The sequence below is a fragment of the Pseudonaja textilis genome, chromosome 17 (genome assembly GCF_049901715.1).
Source record: "Pseudonaja textilis isolate UNSWEBS1 chromosome 17, rPseTex1.2, whole genome shotgun sequence".
Classification (NCBI taxonomy): Eukaryota; Metazoa; Chordata; class Lepidosauria; order Squamata; family Elapidae; genus Pseudonaja; species Pseudonaja textilis.
The window spans coordinates 5,805,094-5,829,398 of NC_142006.1; the positions used below are offsets into that span (position 1 = coordinate 5,805,094).

General features: G+C 54.1%; 4 protein-coding genes and 1 long non-coding RNA gene across 5 annotated transcripts; 3 read left to right on the forward strand and 2 right to left on the reverse strand.

Annotated features, from left to right (window-relative positions):
* The first annotated feature begins 1,459 nt into the window (after positions 1–1,459).
* LOC148124531 (extracellular fatty acid-binding protein-like) lies at positions 1,460–5,839 on the forward strand. The gene is made up of 7 exons (XM_087914530.1): positions 1,460–1,641; positions 2,401–2,540; positions 3,955–4,025; positions 4,594–4,689; positions 4,982–5,083; positions 5,592–5,611; positions 5,731–5,839. The coding sequence occupies exons 1-6, from the start codon at positions 1,555–1,557 to the stop codon at positions 5,603–5,605; spliced, it is 510 nt and encodes a 169-aa protein (XP_087770656.1). The 5' UTR covers positions 1,460–1,554; the 3' UTR covers positions 5,606–5,611; positions 5,731–5,839.
* Positions 5,840–12,693: 6,854 nt separating this feature from the next.
* LOC148124532 (uncharacterized) lies at positions 12,694–13,372 on the forward strand. Its single transcript, XR_015739757.1, has 3 exons — positions 12,694–12,773; positions 12,902–12,972; positions 13,292–13,372. It is a non-coding gene; the product is annotated as an uncharacterized LOC148124532 (long non-coding RNA).
* A 1,281-nt stretch (positions 13,373–14,653) lies between these two features.
* On the reverse strand, positions 14,654–15,915 carry TMEM141 (transmembrane protein 141). Its single transcript, XM_087914531.1, has 4 exons — positions 15,797–15,915; positions 15,591–15,648; positions 15,376–15,444; positions 14,654–15,112 (listed from the first exon to the last, which is right to left on the reverse strand). The coding sequence occupies exons 1-4, from the start codon at positions 15,821–15,823 to the stop codon at positions 15,006–15,008; spliced, it is 261 nt and encodes an 86-aa protein (XP_087770657.1). The 5' UTR covers positions 15,824–15,915; the 3' UTR covers positions 14,654–15,005.
* Positions 15,916–15,947: 32 nt separating this feature from the next.
* PAXX (PAXX non-homologous end joining factor) lies at positions 15,948–19,178 on the forward strand. Its single transcript, XM_087914527.1, has 7 exons — positions 15,948–16,080; positions 16,389–16,449; positions 16,563–16,603; positions 16,970–17,160; positions 17,542–17,619; positions 18,002–18,089; positions 18,985–19,178. Exons 1-7 carry the CDS (start codon positions 15,998–16,000, stop codon positions 19,022–19,024), a joined length of 582 nt encoding a protein of 193 aa, XP_087770653.1. The 5' UTR covers positions 15,948–15,997; the 3' UTR covers positions 19,025–19,178.
* Positions 19,179–19,415: 237 nt separating this feature from the next.
* On the reverse strand, positions 19,416–23,828 carry CLIC3 (CLIC family member 3). Its single transcript, XM_026712358.2, has 6 exons — positions 23,027–23,828; positions 21,955–22,064; positions 21,501–21,626; positions 21,181–21,287; positions 20,515–20,690; positions 19,416–20,153 (listed from the first exon to the last, which is right to left on the reverse strand). Exons 1-6 carry the CDS (start codon positions 23,309–23,311, stop codon positions 19,995–19,997), a joined length of 963 nt encoding a protein of 320 aa, XP_026568143.2. The 5' UTR covers positions 23,312–23,828; the 3' UTR covers positions 19,416–19,994.
* Positions 23,829–24,305: the final 477 nt, after the last annotated feature.

Below are 24,305 nucleotides of genomic sequence, written 5' to 3' on the forward strand. Positions count from 1 at the left end.
GGCAGCCCCTCCAGCCCCTCCCTTCAGGGTAGGATTAAGCCAGGGCAGAGGATAAGCTCTGCTAGCTTGCAATAACTTATCCAGGCTTTTTTCTTCTGCCAAATACATTTCACTATTTTTTTCGTTTAAATCCTCCAAAAATTTCCTTCCTAGCTTGACTGCCACTGCTTGAAACAAGTATAATAATTTTGGTAAAACATTTGTTTTTACGGTCACTATCCTCCCCACCAATGAATATGGTATTTTAGCCCAATTGTCTATGTTGGGTATATGGATACTCCAACTGGATTTGGGTGAATAAATATATGAACCTAGGATTAAGTGCTATATAGCTTTAAGCACAAGAAACTGCAATGTCATTGTGGGTGCGGTTGCAGGCAGCCATATAGTTAGGAGGGGAAACGTAATAGCCCCGGCTTCTGGATGCAACTGTCTGAGTCCTGCTTCTGCATGCACCTGGTTACTGTTCCAGGTCTGCTGCCTGCTGTGTTGGTCTATCTGCTTACTTTGGAGGCTACTGTGCCAGATACCAAGCTCAACTGAACACAAGGACTGTTTACTGGTGAGCTGTGGATTCAGCGTTAGTACTTGAGAGAAAGGTAACTTAAGAAGAAGATATACAAGCAGATAAAGACATTGTATTTACTGTTAAAGGACCTGATAACTGGATTGATAAACTGGATTCTGACATATGGACTGAATGACTATTCTTAATCTCTGTATGAATTAAATACCTATTTAAACCACAAACAGTGTATTTGTCTCGAGTGTGTGTATACTCTAGGGCCCAGCCTCACTCTCATTTGGCTGCCTGGCTTGACTGCTGCTGTACACTCTGCTAGGGGGTTTATCCCCAAACACTAACAGTCTAAATCTTTTTGAATTTGGAGTATCGATTTGTCATAATTATCTTCTTTAATTGAAGAACATTTTGCCATGAGCCAAATCCCAAGATATTTCACTTTTTTATCTGCATTCCTAATTCTCTTGAATAAAAAGTTGCCATTATTTGAGCCTAACCGCGATGTCTTATCACCCCTTGAGCACCCGAGGACACCACGGCCTCCTGACTCCATCTTCTCCTCTGTTCTCTCCACCTGCTTGTTAGTTTTGCATTTTAGCCAAGCCTCCGACCTTTCTCGCCCAGCTCCAAACAAAGAGGGAGCCCTTTCCCGGTGGGCTGCAGGCCAAATGACCACCAGGTCTGGAGCCAAGGCAAACGTCCCCTGTTTGGAGAACGTCAATGGGTAAGGTCAGCCTGCCAGTCGGGGCCCTCGTGGCATCGGGGCCCAGCCAAGAAAAACTGCATTATCTTGGTGGTTGAAGAACATCAGCCTGCCAGCCCAGGGCCCTTGTAGCATCGGGGTCCAGCCAAAAAAAAAAAACCCATTATCTTGGTGGTTGCATGCCTGGATGGAGATGATGTAAGCCTCTGTGAGGTTGGGGGGGGGGGGAATGGGGACTCTATAAGATTAGGGGCCCCTGCAAATGCCAGTCACCTGCACCTAAGTCTCAGAATATTCTTCGGCTGAGTTGGAGAAAGGACTGATTGAGATGAAGTCCTTGCTGTTTGCGTTGGGCCTCGCCCTCTGCTGTGTCATCCAGGCTGAATGGGAAGAAGTCAGCACCTCCAGGAAACAGGTAAACCGAGGTGGTTGGAGCAGGGCTGGCTTGCCTTGGGGTGGATTGATCAGGGGACCCCAATACTGTAATCACAAGTGTGGAAGTTGACGTGAAACACAGCGATTCACCGATGCAGAGAACGGAAGGTGAATTGCAACGGGTCTCCACCTTCTCTCTGTAGGCCAAAGGACCAGCCAGGGGGGCTGTCCTAGCTCGAGGAGGACCCTCCAGACTGGGGAAGAAAGTGGTTGCATCGTTCATCTCTCCCTCAGCCTGTGACTGAGAACACTTTAGTTTGGGTCTGCGTGGGGGCCTGTAAACGCTCTTTCTGCAGTGAATCAAACCGAAGCGGTGTTCACGTTCTCTCCTTGGTTGGTGGGACAAGACAAAGAAAGCTGCATCTAAATTCTAGTCCATCCCCATTTCAGACAAATGGGGGCCCAGACTCTTGTTAAAAACCGCCAGTGATGAGGCACCTACAACTTCTGGAGAGAAGCCGTGGTCACTGTCAGGAAATTCCTCCTTACTTCTAGGTTACTTCTCCCCTTGATTACTTTCCATCTGTTGCTTCTGGTCCTTCCTTCGGGTGCTTCGTTGAGTAGGTTGCCCCCATTCTATTTCTTGAGAGCAGCAAGTGCCTTTCACTTGGCAGGACCAGCTTGACCGGAACTGGAATTGCAAAACTGCAGGAGTAGCTTAAATGGAGAGACTTAAATGGAGCAGGCAGTTCCTTTCCAAAGACTTTAATGTGGTTCCTTTTCCCTCTTTCTGCTTCAGGATATGGGTCGCTGGGTGATCTCTGCTGCTGCGATCAATTCATCAGAGCACGTGGAGAAACTACATGAATTGTCAGCAATTGTCGCTGATGTGTCAAGCCCACAGGAAGGCGTGATTAGCATTACAGCCTACTTCCCCACGTAAGTTCCCTAGCACAAGCCAAGCCCCTGAGGACTCACTCTAGGGCATTCAACAAGGCCATCCCAAGAGCCCAGCAGTCCGGAAGGGTGGGTTTCTGAGGCAGATTTGAAGGAGGAGCACACAGGGCTTTTCCTATGAACTCGAGGCTAACTTGAAGTAAGGGAGAGCCCCATGGCAGTGCCGGAGAAAGCCCGACTAGCTTTGAAGGAGCAGTGAAGTGAAGGCATCTGTTGAGCTCCTTCAGCCACTGACGCGGATACGTTGATCCAGTTGTGGCTCTGAAATGCCTCCAATTAGCAGGACACCAGGTGGGCGGATGCCCCCAAAGGCTAACATGTCAGAAAGAGAGGCTGGGGCTGTGCAGCTAGACTCACCTCGAGCAGATGGAAACGTTCACCAACATGGCTTCCTTAGCAACAAGCCTTGTTTAACCCAAAGGCTTGTTGCTAGGGAAAGAAGTCTCAACCAGGGAGAGTGAAAGTGAGATGGCCGTTGCTTAGTCATACTTCCCATCTGTTGGACAACGTAGAAAACCTTCCTCACTAGGTACCAGTTCAGGTCAATGTTCAGCGGTGGGACTTTTGACTGTCTATAGCAGGCGTCACCAACCTTTTGGACCTCAGGGACCACCAAACTCATAATTTTAAATCCCACGGACCACTAGTATGAATTTTGACCGACGGTGGCTTGCTGATGTTTTCCCAGGGTCTCTGTAGAAAGCAGCAGACATCCTGGGAATATCCCCCAAAAAGTCTGCATGACAATCCCCCACCCTGTTTTCCGACCAATCAATCATTCTTTATTTGGGATCGCAGGATACTGTCTCCAGCTCTGTTCTCAGGGAGAGACAAAGAGAGACTTTTGGCTCCAAGCAAGGAAAGCAGAAGCAGGAGAAGCAGCAGAAGTCTTTCTTTCTCTCCCCCAAACTCTGCCAGAAATGAGTCTTTGCCGGCACAGCCTCTTGGGGCAGGAGGCCTTGCAGGATCCCAAAGACTCATTTCTGGTGGAGTTTGGGGGAGAGAAAGAAAGACTTCTGCTGCTTTCCTTGCGTGCAGCCAAAAGCAGAAGAAGAAAGATGCGGAAGGAAGCAGCCTGGTGGCCAAGCCAGGCGCGTAGGGCAAGTGGGGCAAGTCCTCCCCCCTCCGTCCTTTTCCCCCTCCCCTCTCTACCTCGTGTTGTTCGCAATGCAAGCGACGCAATCCTTGTGTTCCCGCAGGCCACGTAGGCAGCACAGCTTTGTGTTCCTGCACAGCCTGGACTCATTGCTTTTGTGGGGGGGGGGGGACATTTCTCTTTGGACCACCACATTTTGGCCCACTGGCCCACTGGTTGGTGGCCACTGTTCTATAGGGCAGGCACCCCCCACCCCTTTCACTCCAAATGGAAGATCTCTCTCCTCCTTTTCTTTTGCAGGCCGGAGGGATGCAAGAACGAAACACACCAGCTCAGAAAAGAAGAAGATGGGAAATATCACACTTCCTCTGGTCTGTACTGGTGAAAGGCTGCCGTGTGTAGCTTCTTGATTCAGTCCCCTATCAAAACTGGGCCCCAGGGAGGCCTTCTCGCTTTGCCCTCAGCTCCCGCAGGGAAGGAACCGGCGGGCAACCCCATAGCATCTCTTCCAAGTGGGGAACGGTGGGGGAACACACAGTCTAAGCGTGTTTTTCCGGCTCTCTTGGGACCATCTCTCTTCAGGCACGTTTGTTTTGAGGGGACGCACTTTGCATCAAGGCATCGGGGGCCCAGGGCCACTGCAGGGCCAGTCCATCCACCCCCTGTTTAGTTTAGTGTCACTGCGTATAAAAGCTAAAGGATATATTACTGTTAGCCTTTATTTAAATTGCAAGCTCTGCAGTTTGGTTTTACATTAATTCAACATCCTTTCCTGATAGGTACACATTGCTTTTACCTGTAATATACCTGAAACAGCCTGGAAACTTATCAGATAAACTGTTTCGCCTAATGAGCCAAGGCTTCCAAAAGGTCACCAGCTTGGCTAGATTTGGGTCTGCCTGAGCCTCCTGCACTCATGTACCCCACCTTTTCTGGCAGGTGATGATAAGGCGACTGTGGAGTCAGTGAAAGTCTCGGGCGAGTTCATCATGTTCACCATCAGGGTCGAAGATTTGAAAGCCACAACCCTTCACGGTAGGTGCCCCAAGGTCCATCATCCCTGAAAGGAGGTGGGGGGGGGAGCATGGGCTTTGGATCCCCCTTGTCATCATCTCACCCTTCTTGTGCATTTCTCTAAAAGTTAAGACTCAGGGTTAAGAGTCTGCCCGGCATTTATTTCTCCGGGAAAATCCTGACACAGTGGGAAACCCCCAATTAAGCCTTCCACCGCCATTCCCCTTCTGAAAAAAATCTCCCCTTCCCCCTTTGAATCTCCCCCTCTTCCCCATTCAGCAGACACCCCACTTCTCTCTCTCTGTCTCCACAGGTCGGACTGTAGCTCTGGATCCAGAGACGCTCGAGAAATTTAAAGAAGAATGCATCAAGCTCGGCTACAAAGACGATGAGATTGTGGTTTTAAAGCCAACCGGTAATGCAATTCAGAGGAGAAAAATAACAAATAGATGAGAGCAGGTTTGGTTAAAGCCTCCAGGCTAGAAAGTGGGAGTCCTGAGTTCTAGTCCTGCTTTAAGTATAGAAGTCATTGGGTTGACTTTGGGCCAGGTCTCCATCTATCCCTCCCGGCAAACCACAATGAAAAATGTGGCCACAAACACAGCAGGGACAGGTCCAAGAAGTTGATTCAAAGGCAGAAATAAAGAGAGATGGACGGATGGACGGATGGACAGGCAGGCAGGCAGGCAGACAGACAGATAGATTTAAATAGAGTCCATTCATGGGAACGGACTTCTTGAAATCTCTTCTGAATATGTCTTATGTTAAAAAAAAGTGGGTGCAGTTGGGTGATCTACATGCAAGGAGGGGGGGTGGCAAGTCGTATTGGTGGACAGATGACCTAAGAATTGACCATTCTTTGCAACGCATCTTGTATTCCTTCATCCTGTTCGTCATTAATGGCCCCCTTTTCTCCCCCACAGTGTTGTGCGAATAAGAATAGGTGAGTTTTCTAAGATGGGTCACCCCACTTACAATGCTAAATCCTACCCATTTGCATGAAAAAAGGGGGGGAGGTAAAAAAAGGGGGGACTTCACTCACTGCCCCCCTTTCCCTTGCAGGTGACCAGAGCAGAGGCCTGGAAACGGCCAGGGGCAGCAGTTGGGGGTGTTTCGGGCTTGGCTCAAATTCCAGGGAGGAATCTTAATAAAGAAGATTCAGGAAATGCGACTCCTTTCTCCGGCGTGACTTTTATTTCCTGCCTTTTGGCCCTGTGGGGCGATCTTGGTTTGTGGCCTGAGCGTGGGAGAGGATCCCGTGCAGGGAATGAGGGGCAGACCTGAATTTAAAAAGGGGTTAGGTATGCAAAATATGGGAGGGTGGCAGTAGAATAGCTGGCCCACTGGGCCACCCCAGGCTGTTCCTGCGGGACTTTTACCCTCTCCGTGGGGGCAGGGCAGGACTGCTTCCTCTGGAAAATCACCTCAATTCTTTGACCCCCAAAGGGGATGCGGGGAAGGATGAGGTGCCAGGCACGGACAGGTTCAGATCTCTCTGGCCAAGGAGCTCTCCAGGGGCTCCGGAACAGACCCCAGCCCCAAAGCCCCCTCCCTCCGACAGCTAGTGGCTGTTTCTGCTTGTCCTGGGAAACTGCCCGCAGGCCCTGCCCTGATGGAGGGGACTAGGTGGGCAGTGGATGAGGGTGGCTGGTGAAAAGAGGGGTGAACTGGGAGCCTCTTCTGAGGGGTGGGATCCCGGTCCCCTGAAGGGGAAAAGTTCATGGGATCCAGCCCTTCTCGGGGTCACTCTGCCTGCTGACCCACTCCTCTACTCGGTGCCGAATACCTTAGGCCACCAGACCTGAAATTCTAGACCTAGAAAATCTAGAACGACGACGCCTTCGGTCCGATCAAAGTATGGCATATAAAATCATACATTGCAATGTCCTACCTGTCAATGAATACTTCAGCTTCAATCACAACAATACAAGAGCACACAATAGATACAAACTCAAGGTAAACCACACCAAACGATTGCAGGAGATACGACTTCAGCAACAGAGCGGTCAGTGTCTGGAATACTCTACCTGACTCTGGGGTTTCTTCCCCAAACCCCCAAAACTTTAACCTTAGACTGTCTACTATTGACCTCACCCCTTTCCTAAGAGGTCTGTAGGGGGCGTGCATAAGCGCACCAACGTGCCCACCGTCCCTATCCTATTGTTCCTTTCTATTTTTCTTACGTGTATCCATGTATTCCTAACTATGTCTTTACTTATACCTATTATCTTGTAAGCAATTGACAAACCAAATAAATAAAAACGAAGAGTACAGAATACTCTCCAACCTGCCCTCGCAAATGAGGAGGAAGGACGTGGAGTTCTCTGAGTCACAGAGCAATTTGGGGCAGCTGGAGGGCGGGAAAACGCCGCCGGAAAATGCCCTCCTGCAAACAAAACTGGGAACTTGGGGGTTCAAAAACCATGCCTGGCCCGGCCCAGGGAGCGTGCTTGGCTCAGTTGGGCAGCATCCCAAACAAGGATGAGGCAGAAAAGGGGAGGGGAACGGCAATGCATCCTCCCCCCAACCGAGGTCCGTCTTTCCTCCCAGTGTTGGGGCTCAGGAGAGAAGATTGTGAGGCCCTTCGTGCTCTCTGAGCTTCCTTGTTTCCTCGCAGACGTTTCGTTACCAAAGTAAGCAACATCATCTGTGCACTTCTTCGGGGGAATCACAAGACTCAGTGCAAAGGGGATCCTTGCAACCATGACCTCTTGTGTTAGTTAGTTAGTTTAGTTTAGTTTATTGTAATCACACCTCGTACAACGAAATCAAACACCATCTTCAGGGCACATCAGGACCATGAATATAAACACAAACACACATCCTTCACACCGCATTGAATGGAAAAACCCCGACACCACACCAACACTGCAACTACACAGCAGAATTCAACAGAGCTCCTGCCCTGGGCTAGAAGCTGTTTTTCAGCCTATTTGTGCTTGTTTTTATTATTCTCCTGTACCGTCTGCCAGATGGTAATAGTTCAAAAACGGTGTGCCCAGGATGAGATGGATCTTTGAGGATGTTTTAAATGTTCTTGAGGCAGCGGGAGTTATAAAGCTCTTCCAAAGAGGGGAGAGGGCAACCAAGGATCCTCTGGGCAATGACATGAGCGCCATCCTATCTGCCCCTGCGCAATTGGCAAACCCTACGGTGCCCTCTGGACCAAACCTTTGCATTGGAGCCTGTGACCGTCTCTGGTTCTGGGTGGTCTCACAAGGGAAATCTTCCGGGCGTGACTGTGACCCCCCCACCCAGGCTGCTTGGGAGGGAAGGCGAAGCTCCCAAGCGTTCTCTGCAGGGAACGTCCCATGCGGATGTGTTCTTAAAGGCAGCCACCTGGGGCCCATTCACGGCTATCAACAGTCCGTGCCGTCCTCCTTCGAAAGCTTCCTGGACAAGGGTGGATTCACATGGAGGAACCTCCAGAGGATAAAAGGGACAAGGGGCGAGGCTGAGCAGCCAGAGGGGCATAAGTGTTGCAGCCATGAAGCTTCTGCTGGGCAGCCTTCTCTTGGTTGGGGTCTCCTGGCTGGGAGCCGCATTGGTTATTCCCATCATGCAAAACTTCAGTCCCCGAAGGGTCAGAGCTGGGAATCCTGGAAGGAAATTCTTCTCCTTCCAACTCTAAGTGGACGATAAACCTGTGTGGGGGGACTCTGGGGTCCCTGGTGCTGCCTGGAGTGGCTGGCAGTCATTTCATGACCCAACTAGGGAATATCATCAGTATTTCAAGGGTTGGCTCTCATTACAAATGGTTTAGCCAGGTCTGGCAGGCAGGATTCGGGTCAGAGCCTTCAGCGCTAACGAATGCTCCCGTTTTCTCCTTTTCCTAGATTTCCAAGCTCTGGTATCCTCTTCTCCACCTTCCGACTGGACAGGTGGTTTCTACCCATTTCCATCCATTCAGATTGGAGGCCCAATCAAATGGAGGTCTGAAGTACAGAATTAGATTTCCTGTGTGAGTTTTGGGAGCTAACCCTAAGGACCAGCCTGGCTGCCTTGGCCGAGGGTTCCCTTCCCCCAAAGAGGGTGAGCGGTGGATCCCTCCGAGACCCTCCGACCCAAAAGGTTTATGCGGTTCCCTTTTCTTTCCAGGAATGGTCAGTGCAGGATTGAACAGGCGGCACTGAATGAACGGGGCCAGCCTGGCTACTACGCCAACAGAGGTGAGTGGGGAATTCCCTCCTGCCTCCATCTGGATTTTCTGACTGGGGAGTTTTCACGAGGGGCTGGCGAAGTAGGGACAGTTTCCTGCCTAACTGGCCATCCCAAGTTCCCCCCAGGGCAACCGCTCCACTGGTCACAGCCGGAGCCTGCATCCGCCTGCCCAAGGGAAGCACCCTTCCTCTCCCCGAGGCAGGGAAAGAAGGACCAGTGCTGAGGTCCCCCAGGGTGGACAGCGGCTTCTCCTGGGACAGGCGGTGGGAGGGGCTTGCAGGGTTCCTGCCCCAAAGAGGACTAACCAGCCTCTCCCCGCTATCTGCAGAGATCCCCTTCACCGTTCAATTTGTTGAAGTCGATTATTGTAGCTACATGATTGCTTACCCTACGCGGGGTCCAACAACGAAGAGACGTTCCTGGCACTTGCTGGTAAGAAGTGATCCTTGTCCTCGGTCTTCCCAACGTTGCTGGCAGGAAAGCAACCCCCCACTCCTTTTGCTTCTTGCCCCAAAGAGCCACCTCCACCACCACCCTTGGGGTGTCAGCTGGGACCTCCTTGGCGATCCTCCCTCCCCCCTCCTGCCCCCAGCATTTCTGCCCCAGGGAAGCCCCTCCCTCCCGTGCATCTAGTTCCCCGCCTTCCCTCCATCCATCCTAGCAGTTCAACCAGGGAATTTGGGGGTGGGGGAGCCAGAGCAGCCTCCCTTCATCCCTGAGGTCTCCAACCAACCCCCACCCATCTCCTCCCTGCATGCCTCATCTAGGCGTTCAACCCATCCTAACGCCGGATTTGGAGACGAGGTTCAGGCAAGTTGCCAACTCACTGGGGATAACTGGAGAGTTTGTGCGCCCCATCCTGAAAGGTAACCCTTTGGTCCTTCGCAATCACCCCTTCTGGGTCAGTGGAAGCTCTCCTGGGAAGACCTGGGCAGAAGTTTCTTTCATTTCATGTTTCCATGCTAAGCCCAGATTAAGGGCTCACTGGGACATCAGAGATGGATTCCTCCTTTCCCTCTTCCTCTTCTTCGCTCTCCTCCTCCTCCCGGGATGACCAATTCTTCCCTCTTCTCTCCTCCACAGAAACCTGCTAAGGCCTCAAACTCAAGACGGAAGAGTGAAGACTCCGGGCAGAGACGGGCCCTCACCAGCTAACCCCCCCCACAAGTTGGGAAAGGAGGAAGACCCCATCTCTGCCAATGGGGCCTCTGTGGGTGGCTGCCTTCCTGCCAGCCAGAGGGCAAACGCCAAGCCTTGTTTGTCAAATAAAGTGTAAATAAAACCAGCAAGCTAAACAGTTCTCTGTGCTTTTTGTCATTTCACTCCTGAAGGAGCTGTCCCCGATCCCCAGCTGTGCTGGCCATCTTGCTCTTCCTGGGTTGAGTGGTCCTCCCTCCCTCACAGGTGCTCAGCCTAACACTCCTGGGGGGCACTGTTGGCTCTCTGGGCACCAACCCACCACCCCTCTGGGTGTATCATAATTCACATTCTCCAATGAAACACATCCGTAGCCAAGAGTCATCAATCATGTTCTCCAATCAGATTTTTGCACGGCAGAAACTTCAGTCGCCTGGTTACAATCCCTGAAGAAAATATGAATGGAATGCACTCTCGATTCCAAACGGCTGCACTGCTTTTTCAAATTCCTTTCTGGGCCCCTTCTTTCCGTTGGCAATTATAAAACGGGCGTAGAAAATGTATGAGTTGACGCAGGACCTCTTCAGTCCTCTCCGCCTTTCTAGCAGTGAACCAAAGGGGCTCACAGGCATCTCTCTGCCCACCATTAATCTCAGAATAAATAAAATGTTCTCACAAAGAACATTCACTCCATCCCTGGAAGGGGCTGAATCCAGAAAGACTGATTGAGAAGTAGTGACGTTGCCCGATTGGTTCGTTTAAGGATTAGTGAGTGAAATTAGTATAACTGGAACAGCGGCACACAGAAACAAATGCACACATAAAAATACGGTGAATCTTGCAATCGGCGTCGCCCTGGTTCCCCCCTTACCTTTGGGTGCAGGGGGTCCAATTTCCCCAGGAATTCCCTGCAAGCCTCACTCACCTGTTGGGCAAAGGCCAAATGAGTTTTCAGGTGGGGGGGCAGCCCCTCCAGCCCCTCTCTTCAAGGCAGGCTTAAGCCAGGGCAGAGGATAAGCTCTGCTAGCTTGCAATAACTTATCCAGGCTTTTTTTCTTCTGCCAAATAAAGTTCACTATTTTTTTCGTTTAAATCCTCCAAAAATTTCCTTCCTAGCTTGACTGCCACTGCTTGAAACAAGTATAATAATTTTGGTAAAACATTTGTTTTTACGGTCACTATCCTCCCCACCAATGAATATGGTATTTTAGCCCAATTGTCTAAATCTTTTTGAATTTGGAGTATTGATTTGTCATAATTATCTTCTTTACTCGAAGAACATTTTGCCGTGAGCCAAATCCCAAGATATTTCACTTTTTTATCTGCATTCCTAATTCTCTTGAGAATTCTTCATTCTGCCTTTTCGTACAGTTTTGGTGTATTATTTTAGTCTTTTTTAAATTAATTTTGAGCCCCGCCAACCTTTCCAAAGTCTTCTATTTCTTGTATTAATATGTTACTTGTCTCTTTTGGGTCTTCTATAATAAATACCATATCATCGGTGAAGACTCGAAGTTAGTGCTCCTCTTTCTTAATAGCCAGTCCTTTAATATCCTTATTTTGCCTTATCTGAATCAACAGCACATCTGCAGATAGTATTTATAGCAACAGGCCTAATGGGCACCTCTGCTTTACTCCTTTATTTATTTTTAGACCGTCTGTGTTTTTATCTTCTTTTATGCTTTCCGCTGACTGGAGGGTTCTTTTACTACCGGTTCGGGTAAACCGGTCCAAACCGGTAGCATACCTCCACGGGAGTGGGTGCAAAGGACCAAGGGTTACTTTGAGGGACACAAGGCTCAATCTGGCCTGTGACCCCCCCCCCCCGAGGCTGCAATCTCCTTGGCCCCCAAATCCCTGGGGATGGTGGGAGAGAACTGAAGGGGAGAAAGCAAGACAAAGAGAGGGAAGGGCTTCCTTCCTTTGGGACCGATGGGCTGAGGGAAGAGAGGAGACTGAAACAGGGCCCTCCCTCTCTTAGCCTTGCTCCTCCCCCTTTGGTTCTCACCCCACCCATCCTCAAAGAGGGATGTTGGGGAGCAAAGGATACAGGTCGGGCAGGGTGCAGTTGGGTTCTTCCAGGCGTGACTGTGACCCCCACCCAGGCTGCTTGGGAAGGAAGGCGATGCTCCCAAGCGTTCTCTGCAGGGAACGTCCCGTCCAGATGTGTTCTGAAGGGCAGCCACCCGGGGCCCATTCGGGACTGTCAACGGTCCGTGCCGTCCTCCTTCGAAAGCTTCCTGGACAAGGGTGGATTCATGTGGAGGAACCTCCAGAGGATAAAAGGGGCAAGGGGCGAGGCTGGGCAGCCAGAGGGGGCCAAAGGGTTGAAGCCATGAAGCTTCTGCTGGGCAGCCTTCTCTTGGCTGGGATCTCCCGGCTGGGAGCCACAGTGGTTGTTCCCATCATGCGAAACTTCAATAGCCAAAAGGTCAGAGCTGGGAATCCTGGAAGGAAATTCTTCTCCACACAACTCTAAGTGGAGGAGGACCCCAGGCAGGCAATCTGGAGTCCCTGGTGCTCTCTGGAGTGGCTGGCAGTCATTTCACGACCCAACTGGGGAACATCATCAGTACTTCAAGGGTTGGCTCTCATTACAAACGGTTTAGCCAGGTCTGGCAGGCAGGATTTGGATCAGTGCCTTCAGCGCTAACGAATTCTCCCGTTTTCCCCTTTTCCTAGATTGCCAAGGCTTGGTATCCTCTTCTCACCATTCCTACTGGAGAGGTGGTTTCTACCCATTTCTATCCATTCAGATTCCTTGCTCAGCCAAATGGAAGTCTGAAGTACAGAATTAGAATCCCTGTGTAAGTTTTGGGAGCGACCATAAGGACCAGCCTGGCTGCCTTGGCTGAGGGTTCCCATCCCCCAAAGAGGGCCAGGATTGGGTCCCTCTGAGACCCTCCCACCTTATGCGGTTCCCTTTTCTTTTCAGGCAAGGCGGATGCGCTACTAAAGATAAGGTACTGACCATACAGGACCAGCCTGGGGACTATGCAAACACCGGTGAGTGGGAAATTCCCTCCTGCCTCCATCCAGACTTCCTGACTCGGGAGTTTTCACGAGAGGATGGTGAAGTAGGGACCGTTTCCTGCCTAACTGGCCACCCCAAGTTCCCCCAGGGGAACCACTCCATTAGGCAGGTCAGGGACGGAGTTTGCCCAAGAGAAGCCCCCTTCCTCTCCCCGAGGCAGGCAAAGAAGCAGGACAAGGGCCGAGGCCTCCCAGGGTGGATGGTGGCTTCTTCTGGGAGAGGCCTGGGGGAGGGGGCTTGTGGGGCTCCTGCTCCAAAGGGGACTAAACAGCCCCTCCCTGCTTTTTGCAGAGGTTCCCTTCACCGTTCGCTTCGTGGAAACAGATTATTGGAGATACTTCATCGCTTACATCACGTGGGGCGCCGACAAGAAGGACAGCTTCCTGGTTTTTGCTGGTGAGAGATCGGGGTGTGGGGCTGATCGGGGTTCATCCTTGTCCTCGCCCTTCCTAATGTTGCTGGCAGCAAAGCAAGGCCCCTCCCTTTGCTTCTTGCCCCAAAGAGCCACCACCTCCATCACCATCCTTAGGGTGCCAGCTGGGACCTCCTTGGTGACCCCTCTCCCCCTCCCGTCCCCCAGAATCTCTGCCCCAGGGGAAGCCCCTCCCTCCTGTGCCTCTAGATCTCCCCCCCTCCTCTTCACCTATCCCAGAAGTTCAACCAGGGAATTTGGGGGGAGCAGGAGCAGCCTCCCTCCATCCCTGAGGTCTCCGGTCAACCCCCCGCCAACCTTCTCCCTGCTTGGCTCATCTAGGCAGAAAATCCGTCTTGAGCGTTTGGGGACAACGTAAAGGAAAGGCTTTGGAGGCGAAGTTCAGGAGAGTTTCCAACTCACTGGGGATAACTGGAGAGATCTTGCCCGCCGTCCTGAAAGGTAACCCTTTGGTCCTTCACAATCACTGGGTCAGTGGAAGCTCTCCTCGGAAGACCTCGACCGAAGTTTCTTTCATTTCAAGTCATGTTTCCGTTGTAAACCCAGACCAAGGGCTCACTGGGACATCAGAGGAGGACTCCTCCTCCTCCTCCTCCTCCTCCTCCTCCTCCTCCTCCTCCTCCTCCTCCTCCCTCTCATGGGATGACTGATTTTCCTCTCTTCTCTCCTCCACAGAAACCTGCTAAGGTCTTAAGACTCAAGGCGGAGGAGTGAAGACTCGAGGCAGAGAGGGGTCCTTGCCCCACCCCAGTTGGGAAAGGAGGAAGACCCCGCTCTCTGCCAACGGGGCCTCGGTGGGTGGCTGCCTCCCTGCCAGCACGACAGCAAACGCCAAGCCTTGTTTGTCAAATAAAGCGTAAATATAACCCAGCAAGCTAAACAGTTCTATGTGTGTTTCCTCATTCCTCTCCTGAAAAAGCTGCCGCCCCCGCCCATTTTGCTCTTCCTGGGTCGAGTGGTCCTTCCTCCCTCACAGGTACTCGGCCTGGCACTCATGGGGGTGTTGGCTCTTTGGGCCCCGGCCCAGCAGAACCTCTTAAGTCCCTCTGCCTTTCTAGCAGTAAACCAAAGGGGCTCACAAGCCCCTCTTAATTTCAAAATAAATAAAACGCTCTCACTCAAGAAATTCAAGAAAACGCACCCTGTTTCATCTCCTTCCCTGGAAGAGGCACCATCTGGAAATACTAGCTGAGAAGTTATTAAATTGTCCGACTGATGACTTGAAGGGTCGACGAGCAAAATCACTTTAATTGCACAAGATCCTGGAGGTCTGAAGGTCAAGCGTCACTTTCCCACTCTGGGTTGTGGTAAAACCGGGGGCCTGACTGGATCCAGGGCCCATAAAGGTGCCAGCCCATCTCAGCCACCGACTGTTGCTCTCCGGCTGCCTGAAGGAAGGTGGAGCGCCTGTCTTTTGAGGAGAATAGAGCCGGAAAAGGGAGCCGCTCCGGAAACGCTGCTTGGAGGGCACCTGATGGCAGGTGAGCTGTTGGGTGTGAAGAGTCAGGCCTTGTGTCCTGCCCGGTTGGGATTTGCAATATGGCTTTGAACGGCTCCAACCTTGCACCGCTCTCACTTTTGGGCTACTTTTGGGGAGGGGGCGGTCTGGAAGTCCCACAAGTCGGCACAGTTCTTCAGCTGCCTCCGGGTCATTGCATAGGTGGGTAAGCCAACCAGAGCTGCAGGAGCCCAAGAAGTGGAAAAGCCGTGCTTGAAATCGCTTTTATTCCCAATTCCCAAGGGGTCAGAGTTGGGGTTGCAAACGCCGGAAGGGGGACTCTTGTGTCTGACGGGACCCCCAGGCTGGCTCAGGGGGCCTCCTGGGGAGTTTTTCATGCTAGATTAACCGAAGGCCAATAAAGCATAGCCCCCTCCTCAATCCCACCCACCCCCAAGGGCGGTGCGGGGGAGAGAGGGGGGGGAATCAGCGTGTTATACCAACCCAGGGAGACGAGCGCGCTCCAGGGGAGGGGAAGGGGCTTCTTGAGGACCGCAAAGGCCACTCCCGTACCTGCAGGGGGAACAAGCAAGAGGCCCAGGCCGGCACCTTCAAGGCAGCGCGGATTAGCCTCCCCGCCCGCTTGCCCTTCTCTGTTTATCCAGGGGCGGCCCAAGGACACCCCCTCCCCCGGGACCCCCAGGGCAGTGAGGGCTTACCCACGGCGAGCACGGCCAGTCCCTTCAGGCGCACGTAAGCCCGGCACAAGGCGTACTCCTGCAGCGGGGAAGAGACGCCGCGCGGGTTAGGATCGCGGCCCACCAGCGGCGCCCCCCACCCCCCCCCTCGCTCGCTCCAGACTTCTGGAGTTGCAGCGTCTCTTGCTCCGTCGCCCTCCCGTCCCACGGCCGAGCCACTCACTCACCGGGTTGGCTTGCGCGTCGGGCGGCATGGCTTCTTCCCTTCGCGGGCGCCCGGCGGCGGCCAGAGCTCCCTCTGCAGGGCCGGCGGAAGCGGCCGGAGCAGCCGCTTCGGCCGGCAGGCGCCGCTGCCAAGCCGGGACTTAGCGGGAGCCCACCCACCGCCCCGCCACAAGCCCTTGGCGCGGGGATCGGGAGCGGCCGCGATGGCGCCGCTGCGCGTGGTGAGCCACGGAGGGCGGCGGTTCCTCTGCTTCTGCGGGGACGGCGGCGCCTCTCCGCGGCTGCAGTAAGTGAGAAAACGGGGGTGTGGGGGGGGAGCTTTGGCGTCGGGACCCCCCTTGCGCTCGGGATCCTCCCGGGGCAACCCCTTCCTCGGCCCTGAGCCTGCCCGCTCCCCGTTCTCAGGCGCTCCCCCTTCTCTGCCACAGTTAGTCTCGGATCTGGATGCTGGCATCTCCTCCCCTGGGAGCGGGAAGAGTCCAGCCTGGGAGCCCCCCCACCCGCCGCCCTCCTCCCCTCCTGTTTCCCTCCGCCGGGGGTCCTGCCACCGAGAAGCCAACCGCCTCCCTCCATCCCTTCCTTCCCTGCCCGCAGGCTGACCGACGCTTGCGACTTCTGGAGCTGCAGCGTCCCTTTGGAGAAGCTGAACGGACAGGTGGGGAGGATCCCCTGTGCTACCTTTATGGGTCTGGGGTCCCCTGCCTTCCCTCCCTGCGCCCGCGCCCGACCGCCAGCCCCAGAGTTGACTGCCGTTTCCCCTTCGCGCAGGAGGAGCCCGGCTCTGCCGCCGACAGCCTCTCCAGACTGCGGTGAGTTGCGTTGCTGGCCATGGTTCTGCTCCCTCCCTCGCTTCCCAGGACGGATCCCGCAAGGCAAGGAGGCCTTGCTCGCCCGCTTTCTCCTTCCCTCCTGGCTAGTTCAGCCGTTGGTGGCTCCCCCACTCGAGGCCGTTGAGCGGGAAGGCAGCTGGAAGGAAGGCAGCTGCAGAGAACTGCCAGGCCTGGCGGAGAGGTGGCGCCCTTTGTTTGTATGCAGGCCGAGTGGCCAGATCTGGAAGAGGATCCACTTCCTTGGCCTCCTCTTTTGGAATCGTTGCAATCCCCTCCCAGTTCTGCCTCCTGGCACTTGCCGGGCACTTCACGGCAGACGCCGGTTCACGCTTCCATTCTTTGCAGGGAAATCTTGCAGGGCCAGACGCCCATCCTCACCTTCCAGGACGGCAGGGCTACGCTTCGGGTCCAGAACGGTGACCAGAGTGTGACCTTCGACCTGGACAAAGCCTCGGTCCCCGAAGCCAAGAGGCAGCTGCAGGACCTCACCTTCGGCCTGGTGGAGCAGCTGCAGGCGCTGGAGAAACGCCTGGAAGGTGCAGCCCGGGGGTCTTGGAGAGGGCCTGGGCAGGGGGCAATGTGCCCATCAGGGAAGCAAAGCCTCTCCACCCCCGCCAAACTATTAAATAAAAACTAGGGAGCCGCAGCCATCAACGCAGAAAGAACTGGGGTTTTTCTTAGGAAAAGGGGCCTGGAGAAGTGCGGGGCTCAGTGGCCGTAAACTGAAGCGCCTGTTTAAATTCTGTAGAAATTGCTGCCCAAGGCAGCTCATCTGAAGGAACATTTTGCCCAGCCCAAAGATGGCCCAGGAGGTTGGGCTTGACCCAAAGGGAAAGGCCCCTTCTGGCCTGGAGGGTTCCTGGGCTCAGGGGGCCACCGGGGCCTCACTGCTTCTCCTCATCTTCCTCCTTCCCCAGAGGTCACAGCCACTGCCACCCCCGTGGCCCTCAGGAGCCCCGAGAAGGCCTCAGCGAGACAGAGACTCTTGGGAGCAGGTAAGATGCGGCATCCAGTCAGGAGAGTGCGCTTCCACCCCTCCCAGTCAAACCAGTCTGGAAGAGAGAGACGAAAAAGATGACGCAAGCTGCCCCCAGCCCCTCCCTTTCAAAAGATCTGGTTTCCCAGGTCAGAAAAACCAGTTGGCAGGAACCCAGTTGCACTCATGCCTGAACCTTCCAAGGGCAAAGGTGGTTTTTCTCAGGGAGAAATGGTCCCTGGGTCAGGTCTTGGCCAGTGTTGGGGGCCACCCTAAGGGGCCTCTCTTCTCCCTCTTTAGATGCCCCAAATGGCTGGAAAAGTAGCAATTCCCCCTGAATAGCCCCCCTAAATCTGGGTTATCCGAGGAAGATGCTACTGTGATTTCTCTGCGCCCCACAGACTTCAGTCCACGGAAGCCCAGAGGAGAGGCTAGTCCAAGCAAGCGGCGCCTGCCTGGCGAATCCCTCATTAACCCTGGATTCAGAAGGTAACGCAGGGGATGGAGTTGACCCATCGTGCACATCTCTGGGAACCTCTCCAGCGAGGGGCACATCTGCCTTCCGTGGTCCATGCCAATTCCGGAAACCACGCTGGCTGTTGTGGTTATCCGATAGCAGGGTGGACGGCTGAGGAGAGCGAGGACTCAGATGAGGGGCCAGGACCATTAGGGAGTGGATTGCTGCTTTCAGAGATTGTAGGGGCTGGCAGCAGCGATGAGGAGGTTCCCGAGGAGCCTGTGCCAAGTGCACGTGCGCGCAGGATTGCTCACAGGGAAGAGCAGCTGCAACAGCACGGGTGACTCGGGAGTAAGGCTGCAAGGTAATGGCCTCTCCTTCAAGAAGATAAAAGCCAGCTGTGGATCGGACGTTTTTTGCAGGAAGCAAAGACGTTTTGAAACTCAGCCTCGTGGACATTGCAGTATCTTAGTTGGTATTTGGAGACTCTTGTGTTGTCAAATATTTCTTATCTGTGATTCTTGGCAGCCCCGCACAGTTTTGGCGAAGCTCGTGCTTATCAAAGTTAATTAGTTTGCAGCAGCCTTTTAACCGGGGATTCGTAAGAATCATTCAAAGCAAAGGTCTCATTCTCGCGGCCTGCGGGCCAATTGCAGACCGCAGGACGATATCCTGTGGCCCCCACCGTGATATGAAAGTATAATATTAGTGTATAATATAAAATATAATATAAAGTATATTATGTGGCCCAGCCTCACCCAGACTCTGCCTCCAGCAGCCCCCAGGTAAATTGTGTTTGAGACCCCTGATTCAAAGGTTTCTGTTCCCCTTTGGTTTGTGGTTGTTTTATTGGGAAAGGGTTTGGGTCAGAACAGGGGCGTTTGAAGGCGGGAAGGATGCTCATACGGGGCTTCTCTTTCGCTCTAGCAAGAAGACCCCGACGGGAGTCGACTTTGAGGATGCCTGAACCGCTTTCTTAATCAAATGGGAAAGAACTGCTTCGTCACGGATGTTTTAAAAAAAAATTATTTAAGCCTTAGAACTATACCCAGTATATATTTTTTATATGTATTATATAGAATGAAGGGCTCTTGTTGACAATAAATGCTTGATTTTACTCACTTTCCGGTTTGTTCTTTCTGGGCCAAATTCTTTGCTCTCTCTCTCTCTCTCTCTCTCTCTCTCTCTCTGTGTGTGTGTGTGTGTGTGTGTGTGTAGAAGAGAAGTTGAGACTGGTGGGAGTAAATTCTACTGGTGTGTAGGGAGTTTAGACAAGAAGGAGAGAATATTTCAATTCTAACCGATTCTCCAGGGAAAGAAATCTGGGGTACAAAAATCGACGGATTTTAAATTCTCTGTTGATATATTAGCGTCTATTTAATTCTGGGGAAAAGACATTTAAAGCGTTGGACATTTGGGGGAGGAGGGTATTGCACTTAAAAAGAGCCATGGATGAAGAGAGGAGGTGGAAATGCAGACATGCTCTGACACACCTACACCCGAGAGCCAGCCAGGGTTTCTCACCGCTTCAGGTGAGCTCAGAAGCCCCCGGACTCACTTCAAGGCCATCATCGCAGGCGTGAAGGGAGCTGACTGTCCTCGCTCAAATCTTCTGGGCTGAGGAAGTGAGTGGAGCCCTCCAGAGAAGAAGAAAGGCAGGTTTGCTAGCCTGGGACCACCACGGCACATTGGCACTGCCAGTGCCGCCCAAGGGTTGGGCCAGGGCCCGGCTCCATTGCGTAGCACCCACTGCTTTGGCGGGAGGGAAGTTATGGTGATGCTGGACCCGCCTAAAGACCGTGCCCATGGGGGTCCCACAGATCTGGACCTGCCCCTGCTTGCTTCCACCTTGAGTGGCTCTGAGAGAGAAAGAAGAGGTGCCCACGGGGATGCCAGGCAGAGCTAGCCAGCCCCTAACTTTAACCCCCAGGGGGCTATTAGGGCTGCCTGACCACGCCGTGGTAGGCCTGGATGACCTCTTGGGGGTTTGGACAGGTGTACTGGTACTCCTTGGTCTCCGTAGCGCACTCCAGGTAGCGCCCGATGCCCCGCAGCTCCCTGGGGATGCCCGCCTGGCGGTAGTGCTGGCATACAACCTGCAGGAGAAATGGGGGGTGGGTGGGACGGACACACACACAGACACAAAATCAGCACCTCCCGGAGCCGAGGGTGGCAATGCCATCCGTCCCTTAATTCCGCTGACTTTTGTTTTCAAGATGAACCCAAACCGGAAGGTCGAGATTCCTGGGATAACAAATTTTGTTTGTGCTGCCGCTTTGGGATAATTATGGCTCCGTGGAGGGTGGGGTGGCGGAAAAGCCTGCCCTTCCTTGAATACGTTAGGTGCTCCCAGAAGAGATGCGGGCGGGGAATTCGGCCCCGGGAAATGCCCCGGGGGTGCCCAGAGTAGCCGCTGGGGAGGGGGGGGGAGGAAGGGGGCTCTCCCGGTCGACTCACATTGACAATGTTGAGTTTAGGGAGCAGGTTGCAGTCGGCCAGGGTCATCTGGTCCCCATCCAGGAACCGCCGGCGGGAGATAACCAGCTCCGGGTCTCGCACCTGCTCATAGGGCAGAGGGTTGTTCAAGTACTGGTCCAGCTTACGCAAGGCCTTGAGGAGGGCATGGAGCAAAGCTGTGGGGGGAAACACCCGAGGGGTTAGCCTCTGGGGCAGACAGATAGACTGCTTCTAAGGTCGGGGCTTGACCTGCTACAGGCCTGAGCTTCTGAAGGTGCCCCCATTCTAACGGGTGGGTCTGTCGCTTGACCCCTGGCTGACATCCTTCTTTGGGGCTCTTTTGCTGGTGGACCCCTCCCTCACCGACCCACCCACCCTCCATTGCCCATCTGGGCTGCCACTCAACTCTCTGACCAAGGGAAGATTTTTGGCCTGGCTCCCCTGCAGGGAAGGGACTTTGTCTTGCCTTGCACTGCCCTCCCCCACTTTGTCCCAAGGTGCAAATTTAAGGGAAGGTAGCGCCCAGCGTCCAGGCCTCAAATGGAACCTCAGTGGCTCCACCAGGGTCCCCCCAAAAGGACTGGGACTCAGCGAAGGGCCTTGGCACGGGCTAGCTAGGGAGGGTGGGGGGTGGGGGGTTGTAGCCCAAAGCCCCTTCCCTCTCACTTTCGTCCTGAGCTGGTATCGGGTTCTTGATGTAGGCGGAGAACCTGTGGAAGATGTCATTCCCGGCTAAGGTGGACTCCTCGTACTTGGGTGCCAAGCTGGGGTACCTGTGGGGGTAAAGTAGAGGAATGCAGACTGCAGCGGCTCCTTGCCTCGGTCTCCCCATCCACACAAGGGGCAGAATCCTGCCTTGCCTTTGAAAAGACCCAAAAGAGAGCAGGCGGGATGCTCTTACTTCTCTTCCCTCCCAAGCCATCCCCAGAAAGACTTGGCTCCAGCCCCTCACCGGTGGGGTGGGGCAAGGGGGGGGCACTGCTTACTCAGGTGGGTTCAGGGTCTCCTCCAGGAACTCTTCGATCTTGATGGTGTCTGTTTTGGGCTCCCCGTCATAGAGCAGGACAGGCAGCTGGGCTCCCGGGGCAAAATCTTTCAGGACATCCGGGGACCTGCCAGGGAGGGGGAATCAAAAAAAGGGGGCTGAGCCTGGGAAATGGAGGCCCCCCCACATCCCTTTCTGTACCCCCACAAGGGACAATCCCAGGAGCTTTCTTTTTTCAGATGCAGCTGCTTAGCAGCCCCCAAACCCAAACACACACACCATGCAGTTTTTCTAGCCCCACAGCCCCAAGGTGGGTGAGGCAACAATCCCCATCACCCACCAGGGGTATATTTTGGGGGGTGGGGGGGAGGAGATCAAAGGGGAACTGCCAGAGGCAGATTCAACAATTGCCCACTCTCAGCAAGCAAGAGGCCGGCCCGTCCTTTGGCCCTTACCTCTTGGTGTCCACGGTGGTCAGCGTGAAGGGGACCCCCTTCAGCAGCAGGACCATGAAAACGCGTTGGCAGAAGGGGCAGTGGCCTATGGTCTCTCCATCAACGCTGGCCTGAGTCAAAGAGGGGGGTCAAGAGTAAGGCAGTTTTGGGAGGAGTAATGAGCTCCTGGGAACCCCAATGCTCTTTCGGGCAGACCAGGGTTAAACCGACATGCCTGGGTTTCCTTACACAGCATCCGCTGAACGTACGGGACTACCAATCCCATCCTCCCAGCCAGGACCGTGCCGGTGAAATAGATCAGCCAGCAGAAAGACGCTTTTGAGCCTTTCGCTCTGCTGTCAAAACTCTCGTTTCAGTCCAGTTTCAACACCGAGCGATTCCCTCTTCGTAGGCCAGTTCTTCTGGGGTCAGGCATTGATGGGATGGGAGGGTGGTTCGGCCGAGAGCCCCCCACCCCCCACCCCCCACCCCACCCGGCCTGGCTCTCGGCTGTGATCGGATCCAAAACCGAGGGGGCAGCGTTTCAGGTTGGCCGAGAGAGGCTCCCTCCGCCAGGGCGCCTGCCTCGGGGCAGGGATTTGCCAGTTTCATTTTGCGAAATGGGATTTGGGCAAAGCCTCCCTCTGAGCACAACTGCACAGCTGTGCGCAGAAAGATCCCTTCGGTCCCAAGTGGGGGGGAAAGGACCGTTGCAGCCTCCCCCACCCCCCGTCTGTGGAAAGAGAAGGTGCGCTCGGGACTGTCCAGCCCCTCCCTGCCAGGTGCACACACACCCCCGCTGGAGGGATTGCAGGTCCCCTCCGGCCAGATGTTGAAGGAAAAACGTAGCCAGGAATGTCCGGATGGCAGCTGGACCCAGAGGAAGCAGGGGCGATAGGCACATGGGAGACCCCATCCAGACACAACCTGCTCCAGGGCCAGAGGCTTCCCTTCAGCTTATGGGCTCTCTGGCAACTCGCTTAGCGACGAGATCGTGTGGGGGCTCTTCCTTTGGGGTCTCCAATTGGGGACGTTGGCCACACCACGGAGCATCCCAACCCAGACAGCAGAGGGAAGGAAAGGTGAGCCTTACCTTGACGAAGAGCTGGATCCTGGAACCCTCCGCCATCCTCTCTCTCGGCCCCAGCAGGTAAAGCTGCCCAGCAGCCGTTCGGATCTGCGTTATAAATCCGACACACCCTCTCGTCAGCTTCACCAGCCACATTCTTTCTCTCTCGCCTCCCAACGCCCTGTTTCCACAGCCACCCAATCCCGGGCACTCCCTAGTTCCTTGGGTGGCAGCATCAGAAGGGCAGAAGTGGAGCCAAGGGTCCCTGGGGAAGGCCCCCCACCCCCCACCTCCCCCATCACGGGGCATCACAGGCCGTGGTCCGCTGAGGTCCTCTGGGTTGAAAGCCGGCCGAAGAATCTGGGCACAACTAGCACTGGCATCAGGAGGGAGGAAGACGCCACCCTGCCTCGTTGGTTTGGTAGATATCGGAGTGGTAGGAAAGGCCGAGTTTTGCAAAGAGTAATTTTTTTAAAAAGGGGGGTGGTAGAAAAGAGATTTTTTTCCCCCCGCTACCACATTGATCCCCAAGGTCCATACTGTATATACTCTTCCCATCCTTCCCAGGGTGGGGTTGAATTTACAGCGAGATCCTGTGTGTGTGTGTGTCCAGGGCAATGGAGGAAGCCTTGCAAACGGCTGGCATGGGTCATTGGGTGGAGACCAGCAGGGACCCCATGTTTCAGTCCCCCCCACCCTTGGCCCAGCCACACCCCTCCCAGTGACATCTCCTAATCCCATCTCCTGGAAACCCCAGGCCTGGGGCAGCCAGAACAAGGCGTGTCTCCTTCTGAAAACAACAACAATGATGACGACCCGAATCCCTTGGCACAGCGCTCGCTGGTTTTTGGATCCTCAGAAGGCAGAAAGAGTGAGGTCCAGTGAGGTTCCGGGAATATAACAATAGCAACTGTTATTTCTGCACAGGAAGACAATTCCCCCGTGAGATTTAGGAGGTATTTCCCAGCGTGGGCGTAATTAAACCCTCGGCTGGATGGCTCTCTTGCAAATGCCAGCCTGCCACGCCCAAGACTGAGGGACGGGGTTCAAACCAACCCACCCATGCTTCCCAGCCAGTCTTGATTAGGGGGGTGGGTGGCTTAAGAAACAAAACACAGCTGAGTGAAAATTGTGGATATTCCAATAAAAGCATACAGCAACACAATGGGCCGAACCAAGACCTCCACCACTTGACAGGAGCGATGCTGGTGTCGCCCAACTCCTGCCAAGGCAAAACTCGTGGCATCCCTTTCCAGGATGGCTTTTGGGGTGGGCTTCGCTCTTTGCTCACCCTTCCAAAGCA